The sequence below is a fragment of the Stegodyphus dumicola genome, chromosome X1, assembly GCF_044657685.1.
Source record: "Stegodyphus dumicola isolate Sdum_Otavi_A_Nest chromosome X1, ASM4465768v1".
In the NCBI taxonomy this organism is placed as follows: Eukaryota; Metazoa; Arthropoda; class Arachnida; order Araneae; family Eresidae; genus Stegodyphus; species Stegodyphus dumicola.
Genome location: NC_140780.1, coordinates 257,006,518 through 257,022,175, shown reverse-complemented (window position 1 = coordinate 257,022,175; position 15,658 = coordinate 257,006,518). Strand labels below are relative to the sequence as shown.

Below are 15,658 nucleotides of genomic sequence, written 5' to 3'. Positions count from 1 at the left end.
ATATGAATTAGCTGAAAAATTTACCTAAGGAAAGAAATTTATGAATTGCCACTGCTTATAAAAGATGAAAGCTTATAGTTATTGAATGCATTTTTAGTTACAACTTTAGAAAATTAACAGGATTTTGTATCAGTGTGTTATGAACACACACTGCATGCAAGAAACATACTTTTACATTTTTTGCAGTCTGTCACTAGAGCATAGGTCACGCAAAAGTACATATTTAGTAGATTAACGCAGGAGATTAGGTAATGTATAAATACAATGGTCATTATAAGCATGTATGGTGTTTATGTTGCTAGGCCAACGATTCCGTTTCTTTCTAGAAGTTTAATTTGTCCAGCTACTTGGTTTAACAGCTTACAAACCGTGTTTTGTAAATTAAACATATAAACCGTGTTTTGTAAATTTGAAGCTTTATTATTATTATGGGTTACAAAATTGATAAAAAGAGCCATTCATACAAAAAAAGCTGATACATGATTGGATTTTTCACACGATAGTAATCCCAAAAGTCAAGATAACGAAGAAAAGGTGATGATGACATTATTCCACGCTATCGAGTGTTCACTCAAAGAACTATTTCTAGCAGTTCTGAAGAAGTAGATGAATGGTCAATGAGAATCCTCCTGTCCTTGAAGAATATTTGGTTAATCCTGGAAATAACTCGCAGGACTAATGTTCCTGAATCCACAGCTGAAGCAGCAAAGCTCTTTATATGTGATGACTTTTTACATATCTAGGCACAGAATCAAACAGATATTACCATCAAAATATTCATAAGTTTAAAATATCTCACAAAAGTACAAAATGGAAAGACATCACTATTCTGGAGAAGAAATTTTTAGGGATTATTATCTTAACAGGACAAGCTTGTAAAGATATACAAGACGACTATTCATCAACTAATCCCTGCACATATATGCCATTTGTTTTTCAAGGGATAGGTTTGACATTTCAATAATGATCAAGACACCTCAAATGAATTATATCGATTATTTGATCTGATTCATTCAGATCAAATGAATCAGATTGAAGTCAGTCCAGAATTGCCACTCAAACAGAACAAAATTCCTTGGTTTTTCAAGTCTGTTTTAAATTTCACATGTGTCTGCATAGTGCGTTGGCTGCACTGACGGTAAACTAATTATGGTATCACTTGAAAACATACAAATTTGGCAGTTACATACGACTTAAAATATTTATATACATGTGGGAAATGTTATGTCATGATATTCCCTAATCCCCTACTGTGTGACGTATGCATTGCGTCAGCATGTGTTTCCCGCCTTCGGGAGAAGACGAGGATTAGCTGGCGAGCGGAACGGACGTCGCTCGATCGCTCGTATACCATTTTCATTAATTGTAATCCTAATGTAATCTATATTTGTAAATAGTAATAAATGTGTGTTATCAACTATGGTCGTTGCCTTTCCCCACATTTTGGGGGCTCGACCGTGCCTTTTGCGCATGCGTTATAATCGAACCCTAGACACCAGCAATCACTAAAGACGTTCAGAAAGCTAACAAAGGCAAGACGTGCCTTTATGACGATTTAATATTCTTCTTCAAGCTAGACGACGTATGTGAATGAAGATGTGCCTTTATGACGATTTAATATTCTTCAACCTGGACGACATATGTGAATGATGTTACATGCTACTTGTCCATTCTTCTGATTTTGGACGTTAAATCGAAATTCGATTTTGGATTACATTGGATTGGCCAAAATATATATTGGATTATAAGGACTGCCCCGAAGTTAGGTAGGCCCATTTTTTCCCTAATTCGTTCATACTTTATTAGTATTACGATTTTAAGCTGTGTTTATTCTGTTTAATTCTCATTCATACATACCCTATTTCATATTCATATTGTCCTATTTTACTGTTTAAAGAACTATGGCCCTAAAATTAGGTGATATCCCATTGATAGCGAATTCTCTTAAATATGGCACAACACGAGTTATCAAATTATTTAATACCGTGCTCGGATATTCCGATTTTGATCATTCTTCGCGAAAGAGAATGCGAAATTTTGCCGCGTTCCCGGACAGTTTCGATTTGGCAAAACATAAAGAACTTCTATTAAAAGATTTTTCTTTATCAGATTTTATATCAGTGGCGAATTTATTACATTTGGAAGCTTCTACTAATAAAGATGTTTTATGTGAAAAATTTTTTCATGCGCTCACTAATCTGACGGGTTTTCACAATTCCCTAGATGTTAGTTTTTTATCCGATGACGATCATTCAATTTCAAACACCGACAGTGGACCGACGCCTGTAGGTCTAAGTTCTTCTGTTCCCCCTTCCCCTCCCTCCACGGCGCCAAGCCCAAATCGCGTTGTTTCTTCTGACGCGGAAGTAATAAATTTGAATTCGAGTCGCTCCGGTGTTTATATGACGGCGAACACCAAGATTCGCCAGATGAGTCATGATTTATTTTGAGAGATCTTTCAAACACTTGCAGAAACTTTTCAGGCAATGATTCCTATTCCGTCCGTGCTTTTTTCAACGATATAGAGGATAATTTCCAATTATTTTCAAATCTTACCGACCAGCAAAAATTAGTTTTTGCGAAACGACTTGTTGTGGGTACTGCTAAAACTTTTTTGTTTTCACAACGGAATCTCAATTCATACGACATGTTTAAAACAGTATTACTTAATGAGTTTTCCGATAAAATTACGTCTATTGAAATTCATAAACAACTCGAAAGAAGAAAAATGCGCTCGAATGAAAGCTCTTTGCAATATTTTATCGCCATGCGCGAAATTGCGAATCGTGGTGACGGTATTATCGACGAGGCTTCTGTCATTCAGTATACCATTCAAGGAATACTAGGTACCCCATCCGATAAAATTATTCTCTACGGTGCAAAATCACATTCTGAATTCAAGGAAAAGCTACGCACTTATGAATCTGTAGTTACGACTAGACATACAAATATCTCTCATCCATCAAATTTTAAAAATACGAATAATGGCCCCAGACGTAGTACTGGACGAAAAAATTCAGACCAACAACACGACACGAAATTTAATAATACTGGTCCATCTAAAACTAAACCACAAACTTGTTTTAACTGCGATGAGGTCGGACACCTCTCACGGTCCTGTCCTAATCGTTCTCTTGGCCCAAAGTGTCTAACTTGTTGTCGTTTTGGACATAAATCTATGGATTGCCGCCCCACTACATCAAATGAGACTTCCACTCCACCTGCCGAAGTAAATACAGTACAAACCTCTCACGGTAATATGTGTAAAACTGTCGTTATACTCAATAGCACAGTTTCTGGATTAATTGACACTGGAAGTGAGGTCACATTACTGAACGAAAACACATGGATTCAACTTGGTTCCCCACCACTTTCAAATAATTATGGAGTGTTAACTGGTTTCGGATTCTCGAAAATTCCTATTATTGGCTATTTTCAAACCATTATCAACATTGATAATCAGGACTTTCCGGCTAATATTAGAGTTGTTCCAAATCATTCTATGCAATTTTCTCTTATTGTAGGATGTGACGTAATTAAAAATGCTAAATTAACTATTACACTAGACGGTATATATTTTTCAAAACCTTCCGAGCAATGCTTTGAAACTGCTCCTGAATCTTTCATTTTTGCAATAAATGACGATGTTTCAGCTTTTGATATTGGTTCAAATGTTTCCAAAGAAACTCGTGCTGCGGCAGAACGTTTGCTGAATTCTTATGTCCCAAATAAAACAAAGACAACAGATATTAAACTTAATATCACTCTATCCGATGATAAACCGATTTTTCACCCTCCTAGACGCCTTCCTTTTGTTGAACGGGAAATTGTTGACAAACAAATAAATAAATGGTTGAAACAAACTTATTGAACCTTGTTCATCTCCATATGCCAGTCAAGTTCTCGTGGTGCGTAAAAAAGACGGTACACCCCGTGTTTGCATCGATTATAGGAAACTTAATCGACTTTTAATTAAGGATCATTTTCCTCTTCCTCTTATTGATGACATTTTGGATAAACTTCAAGACGCGCAAATTTTTAGTACTCTTGACCTACGTAACGGCTTTTTTCATGTGGCTTTATCCGACAAAGTCTACAGACGCAGATGAAGTTATCAGTCGGCTGGAATCTCAAAGATCAGTCTTCGGAAATCCTTCACGGATTATCTCTGATCGAGGCCCTGCATTCAAATCCACTGCATTTGCAAACTATTGTGACACACAGAGAATAAAGCACGTTCTTATTACAGCTGGCCTCCCACGATCGAACGGTCAAGTTGAGCGTTTGAACTCCATTATTATTGCTGTCCTTTCTAAACTCTCCATAACCAACCCCGAGCAATGGTACCGCCATGTTCCCGCCGTGCAACAAATTATTAATTCAACTTTTCAACGTAGCATCAATTCTACTCCCTTTGAATTTCTCTTTGGGACTAAAATGAAATCGCAAAACGACATAAACATCGCTGCTCTAATCGACGAGGAGATCAAATCTGCATTCATTCAGCAACGTGACGATCTCCGTAAGGACGCAAAACAGCAAATCTCTAAAGTGCAAGACGAAAATCGCCGTACTTTTAATTTGCGACGAAAACAGGCACAAAAATTTCAACTTCATGACATCGTGGCTATCAAACGAACTCAGTTTGGCCCTGGTCTAAAACTCAAACAGAAATTTCTCGAACCTTATAAAGTCACCAGGCTCAAACAAAATGACACATATGATGTGGAAAAGTGTGCATTTTTCGACGGACCATCCAAAACATTTACTTGTGCTGAATACATGAAACCCTGGTCCAACAATATTGAACGTATCACTTGATTTTTATTCAACTGTCAGCATTATAGGTTCTCCTGAGTTTGGACAGATGACACCTGAGAACTTTCTAATAATTTTTTCCTCATATCAACTTTTTAATTCATTTTGTCATACTAATGTTCTTTTTATTTTTAGTTAACTGCTGTGGTGTGTTTAATCTATTTTTTTGCTCCATTTGTGTAAGTATCCTCAGCTTTGTATCTACAGATTATTTTTTTTATTATACCAATGTTACTATGCTATAATAATTTTTTTTTAATTTGATGATATACTATGTTGCTTCAGGCGAGGTCGCCTGTCCGCTCATGATGGCCGAATGTGGGAAATGTTATGTCATGATATTCCCTAATCCCCTACTGTGTGACGTATGCATTGCGTCAGCATGTGTTTCCCGCCGTCGGGAGAAGACGAGGATTAGCTGGCGAGCGGAACGGACGTCGCTCGAATACCATTTTCATTAATTGTAATCCTAATGTAATCTATATTTGTAAATAGTAATAAATGTGTGTTATCAACTATGGTCGTTGCCTTTCCCCACATACATTTATTTATAATGTTCAATATGGCTTATAAATGGTTATATATACAGTACAAAGTCTGTAATCCGGACATCCATTTTTCAAAATGATTTATAATCTGAACCTCAAAGCCACAAACTTACGCTTGCGCGTAAAGCGTTTACGCATGCGCGTGTCTGCTACGCATGCACATAAAACCAGTAAAGCGTTTACCCATGCACGCTTCCAATAGTGAAGAAAGTAACACTGAACGTTATTGAAAATGAAAAAATTTCGACAGACAAGTTAGTCGGTATTCTCGACACAGCAATTACAGGACTTTAACAGTGGAACTTTGTAACTGAACAAAAAATTATGTCTCATTATAGAATTAAAGAGAAAGTATTAGCACAAAAAATGAAGCAACTTAAACAACTTACTGATAGAAATGTTTACTAAAGTAAACAAATAAATATTAAGCTTTTTTTTTGTAAATTTTGATACCTTTTAGATCATAATTGCTCTTTATTTCATAAATTACAGTTTCATATTTTTAATTGTATAATTTCTGCATGCCATCTTACCAGATTTAAATTGATGATCTATAATCCGGAAAAACCCCTAATTCGGAATCGCCGAAGTCCCGACGTGTCTAGATTACGGACTTTGTACTGTATATATAATCCCCAAAGCATTACTATTATAACTAATATGTGTTGTTTTATTTAATAACTTTCAAATAAAGTTTTTGCCAACGTAAGAAAACTTGTTATACAATATTTGCGTACTAAACCACCACTGCCTTCAGCAATCTTCTTGCTAAATTCCGAAAGGTCAAAAAAGCAGTTTTTTTTTTTTAAAAGAAGTAACGACTTTTGATGAAAAACTTTTAATATAACTATATATAATACAAATTAAATGTAATTTTTTTTATTAGAATCAAAGACAAATCGCTTTTCTGGAGATCGCTGTGTGAAATTCCCCAGACTTTTCCAGGTTTTGGCTAAAATATTTCCCTGACACTTTTGGTCAATTTTCAAATTCCCCAATGTTTCCCAGGTAGCACAACAACCCTGCGAGTCCTGTAAACATCTACAGACCAAAGCAACAAGTATCATTAAATGAAGATATAATGTCTTGAAAATACAATTTACAATGCTGAAAAACTTGTAAAGGACAGTACAGTCAAAAGTCTTTAATCCGGACTCGTCGGGACTAAAGGGTATCAAAATTTACAAAAAAAAGAAGCTTAATATTTATTTGTTTACTTTATTAAACATTTCTTTTAACGGCTATGCGTAAAGCATACCTTACGCATAGCCGAAATTAGAAAATTGCAACCAGAAAACTTTGATTTGTATTAGTGATATTTATAATGACGAGGAATTTGATTTAAATCATATCAAAGACGGAGTACATCGAGATTAAATACTACATTTAGTAAGGAATTATAAGCCGAATAAAATAAAAACATCTGCCCTGAAGATAACGATAGAGCTGACAGATCAACTTCCAGTTCATTGCCCGCCGCGACGTCCCCTCCCCCCCGCGCGCAGAGCAGCGTGAAATTTATAAACAGATTTCGGAACGGTTAGATAAACAAAGGATATGGCTTTATCCATTTTTTTGTAGCAATTCGTTTTTTGTTTGATGGACATCGAAACATATTTTCGTTTTCTAGATCCTTTGGGAGCTCCATCGGAAATTCTATTTGACATAATCGAAAGTTTAAGTGTACTTTTATAAAATTGCTCTTACAGTCTGCAAAAAATAATAAGCCGGATCCAATTCGAAGATTAAGGAACAATGCAATCATCAACATTAACTGAAATAGATAATTTTAGCTTATACCGTCCGTTATACATTAAACGCACACGCGAAAACGTATTCTGCGCTTGCACAAATGCATATGCGAAGTCGTAAATGTCTTGCGCGCACGCGTAAAACGCCTATGCGCATGCGCAGAAAGATTTTAGCTTTGAGGTCCGGATTATGGGTGTCCGAATTAACGACTTTTGACTGTATACTCATATGTAGATTATCTGAAAGTGACACAGGTTATATTTTCAATTTTCCAGTTTGTGCAGTTCAAGGATTATAGTTGATCGAAATGACACAAGTTTAGTTATCACATCTCATGATTAAGCTTTATATATAATATAAACTCGGAGATCTGCACTCATCGAGACTTCGGTGATCCCGGATTTGGGATTTTTACAGATGTTAGATCATCAGCTTAAGTCTAGTTAAGATGGCATGCTGAAATTAAAAAATATGAACCTGTGATTGATGAAATAATGAAGCATTTATGATCTAAAGGCTGTCAAAACGTACAAAAGAAAGAATATTCATTTGTTTACTTCAAGATTTTTTGCAAAGTAAGTTGTTCAAGTTGCTTCGTTTTGTGCTAATACTTTCTCTTTAATTCTATAGACAAACATAATTTTTGTTCAGGTACAAAGTTCTATCCTTCAAATCCTGTAATTGCTCTGTCAAGAATTCCAACTAAATTGTCAATCAAAATTTTTCTGTTTACAATAACCTCTCTGTCAAATATTCACCATCGGTAGTGATATTTTCTGGATCCAGAACCATACTACAGATTTCGTCGTCTGTTAACTGATTGATGATTGGGCCACCATCATTGCAATGAAAAACTTCTATTACATCATCTTTATTTAGTACCGCTTCTATAAAATCCATTATTTGGAAAATTTCACCTTTGGTTCGCAATATTCTAAAACCTTCAAATTCGTGGCTATCATCTTATCATCCTCACCATGAATTATGGTAGCTGGCCATAAATTATGCCAAGCATTTTTTAAAGTATCTGGAGATCAATAATTGAAGCTAAGCGTTCCTCATATAAAAACTTTCTACAAAAACTGGACTTGAGGAGGGATAGCATAAAGGCTTATAATATTTTATCTCAGATGAACAATCAAAACATCAGAAGAAATGAACCTATTAAAGTTTTTAAGGAGCTTACTGATATTTCAAATGCATCTTGTGGTCATTATGCTAGGGTAAGCAATTACAGGCCTATTATTAAAATTAAAAAAAATGTTAACTGAAACCACCTCAGGACAACAATTCTGCAGCTTTTAAACAACTTTTTAATCCTGATTTTTCTACTGAGAAATTGAAAAATGGCCTTGATGCCTTAGTTAAAGGTAAAGTACAGGCCCGGATGAAATCCTACCTGAGTTCCTGGTAAATCTGGGAGATTCTGCAAAAATAACTTTGTTGGCCTTCATTAACCAAACTTGGAGAAATGGCTTGCCAAGGGCTTGGAGAAACACTGTGATGATACCATTTCTCAAACCTAAAAAAACCGGCTGAAAATATGGACAATTACTGCCAGATTTCTGTTTGCTAACTGGTTAAAGTTTGTACTAGAAAAATGGTTTAATATCTGAAAAACAGGCGGGTTTCCATAGACATAGATGCACAGTTGAACAAACTGTATGCTTATTCCAAGAGGTAAAAGATGCCTTCCAAAGAAGGTACACTGTTGCAGTATTTCTGGACTTTAAAAATGCATTTGATAGGGCTTGGAGAGCTGGACTGCTTAGGAAGCTGATTTCCTGTAGCATTTTAGGCTACTTATTTAAATGGATTAAAAGTTTCCTTGACCAATGCTTTATGTGTTAAGTATGGTCATGCTACGTCAGGTTATAGTCAAACCAAACAAGGTTTACTCCAAGGAGCTGTTCTGAGCCAGATTCTTTTTAATATAATGATCAATGATTTAATAGCCACTATTTCCAGTTCTGTCCCAGGCACGAATGTTTTACTATTTGCTGAAGATATGGTGATGAGTGCTACGGTATCCGACTTTGCTGGCCTGGAGAGTGTCCTACAACAGGCCTTAAATTTTCCTTAACACCTGGACTTAATATAGTATGGTCATAAATACTGATAAAACCACCTTTCAATTGTTTTCCCTCAGTACAATACATCCTGACATCCAACTTCAGTTTAATGACAAAGACCTGAATAGAACTTTTGATGCTGTTTACTTGTGTATTCACTTAGACCCAAAATTAACTTGGACAAAACATGTTGATTCAGCCATTAATAAAAAATATGCCAGATCAAGAGTACTGACATGTTTAGCTGGTGTCACTTGGGGCTCAATCCAAGATGTCTTGTGTGCAGCCTATAAAAGTTATGTTCATCCTGTTGTTGAATATTGAAACAAGGCTTTAACAACCACCTCAGACTCTGTTAAAAAAACAAGCTTCCCCTATTCCAAAACATTTTGCGATTGATCACTGTTGGTGCTAAATCAACTCCCATTGTTGCCATGGAACTTCAGACTGAACTAGAATGGTTACGTGAAAGGTGCCAAAGGGCGGCCATAAACCTCGTTGAAGAAATCTTAAGAAAAAAACTTTCTAAATTATTACAGACCAGCAAACGGAAGATTAAAAACCTACAATTCCTTCCACAATCCATTTACTGTCCCCGATCTTTATGATACCTATGATACTCCTACAACCAATTGCCAGGTTTTCCACAGGAATTGAATCCTGTTTGAGATTAAACCATGTTGGAGGAGAACCTGGTTCTTGTTTGGAATGTCAATAAACAGCTCTCCTAACAAAGTGAATTAAAAACTGCTGTTCTGGCTACTATATATAGTAGGTAACCTCCTGATGACTGGCTCTATGTATACACTGCTGGTTCAGCAAAAGGTACTTTAAAAAATGCCAGTGCTGGAGCACAGTCAAGTACTTTTAGTATTAGCTATCCTGTTGGGAAATACTGGGACAATTTTGATGGAGAGATAGTGGTAATATCATTTGCAATTCATAAATTGAAAGATAGTCCTCATCCCAATACTGTTTCTCATTGATTCTCAAGCTGCTATATTGTCGTTTGTGAATTCAAAACACAATGAAAATGCACATGTCCATACTTGTAGAGCAAGGCTTTTTGAATTTAGGAATTCTAGAGAAAACATCACCCTGCAATGGATTTCCAGCCATTGTGGCATTTTTGGTAATGAGCAGGCTGACAGACTTGCTAAAGCTGGTTCTCTAAGCCAGCTTTAGCAAGTCTCGCTGACTCAGCCCAATTCTCCTCTGCCTTAGTATAACATTAAAAGGGTTGTAAACAATAAAATTAAGAATAACAGAATGTCCCCATACAAGAGATGCAGCTGTGGGTAAGATGTGGAACATCCTGCTTAACAAAAAGAATAAAATTCCCAACTCTTTGCCTTGATCTGTTGGAGTTGCTTGTTTCTGAACGCTAACTGGACATGATGCTAGTTTTAATTCTCATCTTCATTCGTTTTCATTTTACTGGGCTGCTCGTTGCTTAATGGCAGAAGTGCGGCAGACGGGTGTAGGATTAAAAAAAAATTAGGTATTTTATTTAGTGCCAGTTTGAAATTAATAGTCGGAACTCTCCACGTTTTATTATGTAGGAATGCACACGCATAAAGGCTATCAAAAAATTGTTGGTGGCTTTGAGGTCTGGATTTTAGATCATTCCGGATACTAGATGTCCAGATCTTGGACTTTTATACTGTATTACATATATACTCTTTTCAGAAGCTGATGTTGATATTAGTGTGGAAATATGATTTGATGGAATACTTGAAGGAGACATGGGAATATCACTGCTTATATATTTAAAATCCATATTTCTTTCCTTTTGAATTAGGTATCATCACATGTCCCAGACAAAACTTAGAGCAGACTTAAGAGTTTGGAAACTTTTTAGAAGCCTGAATTTTATATATAATGGATGCATTTTCTTCTGTACTTGAAAATGTTTCAGGTTCTGTTTAAAAAAAAATAATATCTGAAGAACACCACAGAATTTGGAAGAAATTTTTTCTCTTTTTTTGATACCTGATGTATTCTCAGGTTTAGGAAAAAAACTCTTCCTCAGATACCGCATGCAACTTCAGTCAGAAGATTGAGCTTCAAGAATAATAGACTCGTTCTCTTTAGAACTTGGTACTCTTATAGCTTTATAAACATAAGAACCAATGACAGTAAATGTATTACTCAAAGGTGAGTCTTTAATTTGCCTTTTTGTTAACTAAGTTTCACAAATTTATTTCCTTTGGAAGCAGATGCTGAAAATAATATTAAAAAAATTACTATGGTTCCTAAAGAAGAGTTAGAATATTGCTTTTCAAATGCTCAATTTCACACTTGACACAGAGTTACAAGCATGGTAAGAAGAGATTGGAAGACAAAAAGGTGAGCTTCACAGATGAGAGATCTTTTGGAAATAAGCATTGCTTTAGATTCATTAATATAATTAATTACATGGAATAATTTCATTCTTTTCTGGAATTTGACACAGCAGGTTTAAAAATGTCACCTGATGTACTAATTAAGATACCACAGGACAGTACCTTCTACATCACTCAGCTTTAAAATCAATCAATTTATGACCTGTTGCACTACGTACTACCATACCTGTCGATAGAAGGCCGAGTTTTAAACATAACAGGTTCATTCCTTTTCAAATCTGGAAATGTTCCAGATTTAATGATAAAATCCAATACAGCATCTGAAGAAGAGTTTAGATGCTCTACAGTATATGACTAAGCTTCACAAGTTTAATTACTTTTGTAAGCTCGTGAGTATTGTTATTTTTGCAAGTTCATTGTTTCTCTTTTGACTGAGCTGAACACATGTAATTATTTTTGTAATTTGGCACTCTTTTAGCTTTAGGAACAAATTTAGATATGAAGTGCTTCCACTTATATAGCCAGTATTTTTATACATCAAATCTACATCCTTCTGAATCAGATATTGTCTCAGTTCCACTTGTGATGTTTGAAGAAGACACAGGATACTGCTTTTTGAATGGTGCACTCAACTTGTCTACAGATTTTAGGCAACTGGCCTTCATGTAGAATGGATTTACTTCTTTTAGGATCTGTGGGTTTCAAAACATAATTTGATGTAGTATTTGAAGAAGACATGGGATAATGCTTTTTGTTGAATAGTGCAACTTCACATTCAACCAGTCTACAACTTTGAGACAACTTGCCTTTATGTGCAAGATTTACTTTTTTAGGGATCTGTAGATTTAGTATCATAATTTGATGTATTGTTTGAAGACATGGGCTACTGGTTTTTGAATGGTGCTGCTTCACATTGAACTTGTCTATGACTTTTCAAGTTATCTATTACTATAACTCAAGAAACAATGCTGGATATGGAATGCTGGAAGAAGTTTGACACTCAGTTGTAGATGACTGAGCTTCACATATAATAGGTTTATTTTTTTTTGTAATTTGATACTGTAGCAGGTTTAGAAACAAAATAAGAGTTGCTATCTGAGGAATAGCAGGAATGCTGCCATTTATGTGGGTTCACTGCATTTCCTTTTGAACTGACTGTTGCTTCAGCTTCATTATCTAATCTAAATTTAACATCTAAAGAAGGTCTAGAATGCATTTCAGATGAGTGAGCTTCACATACAACAACAGATTTACTTTGTTTGCAATTTGATACTATTACCATTTGTTTAAAAACAAATTCAGATACTCTACCTGCTCTGGAACTTCTTGAAGGTGTGGATTCATAACTTGATGTGGTGCATGGATTAAAGATGGGATATTGCCTTCTGGATGGCGGGGTTTCACAGTTAATTTTATTTCCTTTCGAACTTGATTCTATTACAGCTTCACAAACAGAGTTAAATGCACTGTTAGAAAAACAGCTTGGTAATTTCTTTGAAGGTTTAGATTTACACATAATAGACTCATTTTCTTTTAAAGTCCGAGATGTCTCTGGAAAAACATTATATGTACCGTCTAAAGATAAGCTGGGATGCTGTCTTTCAGAAGAATGTCCTCCAGATGTAAGAAATTCATTTTCATTTGAACCAAAAGAAAGATGAAATGAAATGTCTGAAGATGATACCTGGTATTTACAGAGCCCTGCTTTCTGTATGACAGAGTGACTTCCAAAATTTTCCAAATTTTTATTTATAATCATTTTTGAATTTTTAGCTTCAGAAGAATTTCCATCATTCTGAACCAGAAATGAGATTTTCTTATTGTTTACAACCTTATTCACATTAATATTTTTCCTCTTCTTTGCCTCATCTTTTGTAACCTTCTCTGCCTCATTTTTCATCACCTTCTTTACCCTATTTGTTGACAGTTTGTTTCCTTTTGCACCTGATACTATTACAGCTTCAGGAACAGAGTTAAATGTACTGTTAGAAGAGCTTGGCTGTTTCTTTGAAGGTTTACCCTTATACATAAAAAACTCATTTTCTTTAAAAGTCTGAGGGGCCTTAATTTCAGGAATAAAATTGCATGCATTGTCGAAAGATGAGCTGAGAAGCTGTCTTTTAGGTGACCGATCTCCAGATATAAGAAATTCATTTTGCTTTGAACTAGAAGCATGATGACGTGGAATCTCTGATGATGATACCTGGCTACTAGACAGCTCTACTTTACGCATGATAGAGTAATTTCCAAAACTTTCTGCCTTTTTAAAATTTTCCTGCGACTTTTCTTGAAATGATACACAGGAATTAGCTTGTGTAAGTGTATTAGCAGTCTTTTTTGATAGGGATTTCCTAATAATTTTTGAACATTTATCTTCAGAATAATTGGCATTTGTATGAAATGAAATTTTCTTACTCCTTGTCATCCTATTCACCATGTTTTTTGCCACCTTCTTTACCTTATTTTTTGTAACTGACTTTACTCTGTTTTTTGACCGATTATTTACCTTATCCACCTTATATGTTGTCACATTCTTCACTTTATTTTTTGTCAGCTTATTCACCTCTGTAGATTTAACGTTTTTCTTTTCGGATCTTGGTAATTTACATATCACATTTCCTTTTCTTTTTAGGAATTGCTTCTCAATGACTTTTACTGGCATCATTGTTTTTCCATATGGTGGAGAATGAGGCTGGAAAGAAAAATTATCAAATGAGTCCACATTTTGAAATACTAAAACTATACACATTTTGTTAGATCTAAAATTCAGTAAGCTTTTAAAAGATTGATATTTCAGTTAATTCTGAAACACTGGCAATAACGGTCAATAACGCAATCCCCAATGAAAGCATAAAATCATGTTGGAAAAGGGGTCATGGCATACTTACTATTCAACACATTAATGACAAGTTAGACTCCACTTTTCAGTATAGCCAATTTTAATACTAGTCTTACAGATCAATACCAAAACAGGATAATTTTATATATATGATAGCATCTATTTTATCCCCTATACCTATAAATTTTTTAAAAAGTTGTTGAAAATAATAAATCAGATCAGTGGTAGCAAGTCTTCCAAAATACATCTGTGCTGGACATAGGCACAGTAACTCAACAGCTTATGCAATTTCTTGTATTCTTTCCACCCAGAACTAATATGAAATTCAATTCCAGACTGAACTGACTCTCACTAGACCCCCAAAAAATTCACTTCATTGTCTGGCTATAACTTTGCATAATGATTCAGGCTATAACTTTGCATAATATTATGCAGGTGTCTAGATCTTAAGTTCTAGACACCTGCAGAACAGTCATATCAGTATACAATAAAAACTAATGAAGTTGTCACACACAGGCAGAATTTAAAACTTTTATGTTAGTTATTGTTATTAGGCTGGCATATATAAAGCAATAATGAACTGCATATTCAAATGCTGGCAGCCGAAATCTATGGATGAAAATACCAGACAGCAAAGCAAGAGAATCATCATCCTACACATCACAGAAACAAACAAAAGAACAAGGACATACAATTGAAGTTTTGAAATATAGCAGTGCAAAATATTATTCAGAAAACAAGCGTGTGTGTGTGTTATTATAGCAAAGCCTCGAGGGCTATCTGCCTAAGGGGAGGAATGCCTTCGTGGAGGACTTTCTAAGGGAAACTGGCTCGTATACATGTTATACATGGGGAAAACCATGAAAACGCCCATGCAGCCAGCCCGTTCGTGCGATTTGAACCTCGGACCGCACTATCAGTGTTCAGCGACTTTACCGCTTGGCCGCTGGTGGGCCTAAGAAAACAAGCAACAGTTAAGTTAGTTATGTTACTGAAATACTGAATGTTTCTTCATCATTAAGATGTACGGATCACTTTATCTTTATACTAAACTCTACATGTAAATAATTGCATTTATCTGTATGTGTTCGTAAATGAAATAAATTGGATATAAAGCAAAGTCTGATTTCAAATCAAAACAGCATGTTTTTCAAAGTTTACCATTACAAAAATGTCAGTAACATTAAAATTCACAGTTTATGTAACAAAGTTTAAGAAAATATATGCAAACTGATTAGCTACTTAGCTACTACTTTTAATTTATAGAAAGAAACACTTATATAG

At 35.1% G+C, this 15,658-nt stretch overlaps 1 protein-coding gene across 5 annotated transcripts in view; it reads right to left on the bottom strand.

Annotated features, from left to right (window-relative positions):
* Nucleotides 1-399: 399 nt before the first annotated feature.
* LOC118183455 (uncharacterized) overlaps nucleotides 400-15,658 on the bottom strand; it is a 75,919-nt gene continuing 60,660 nt past the window's right edge. For 4 of the 5 annotated variants that reach the window (XR_004757241.2, XR_004757243.2, XR_015038487.1 and 1 more), the window contains 2 exons: nucleotides 10,472-14,227; nucleotides 400-739 (listed from right to left, as the gene is read on the bottom strand). Coding sequence is in view for 1 of the 5 variants with exons in the window: in XM_085807581.1 (XP_085663707.1) it covers nucleotides 732-739; nucleotides 12,847-14,227 (1,389 nt within the window). In the remaining 4 variants the exon portion in view is untranslated. The remainder of the gene's footprint in view (nucleotides 740-10,471; nucleotides 14,228-15,658) is intronic. The other variant, XM_085807581.1, reaches the window with a different exon arrangement.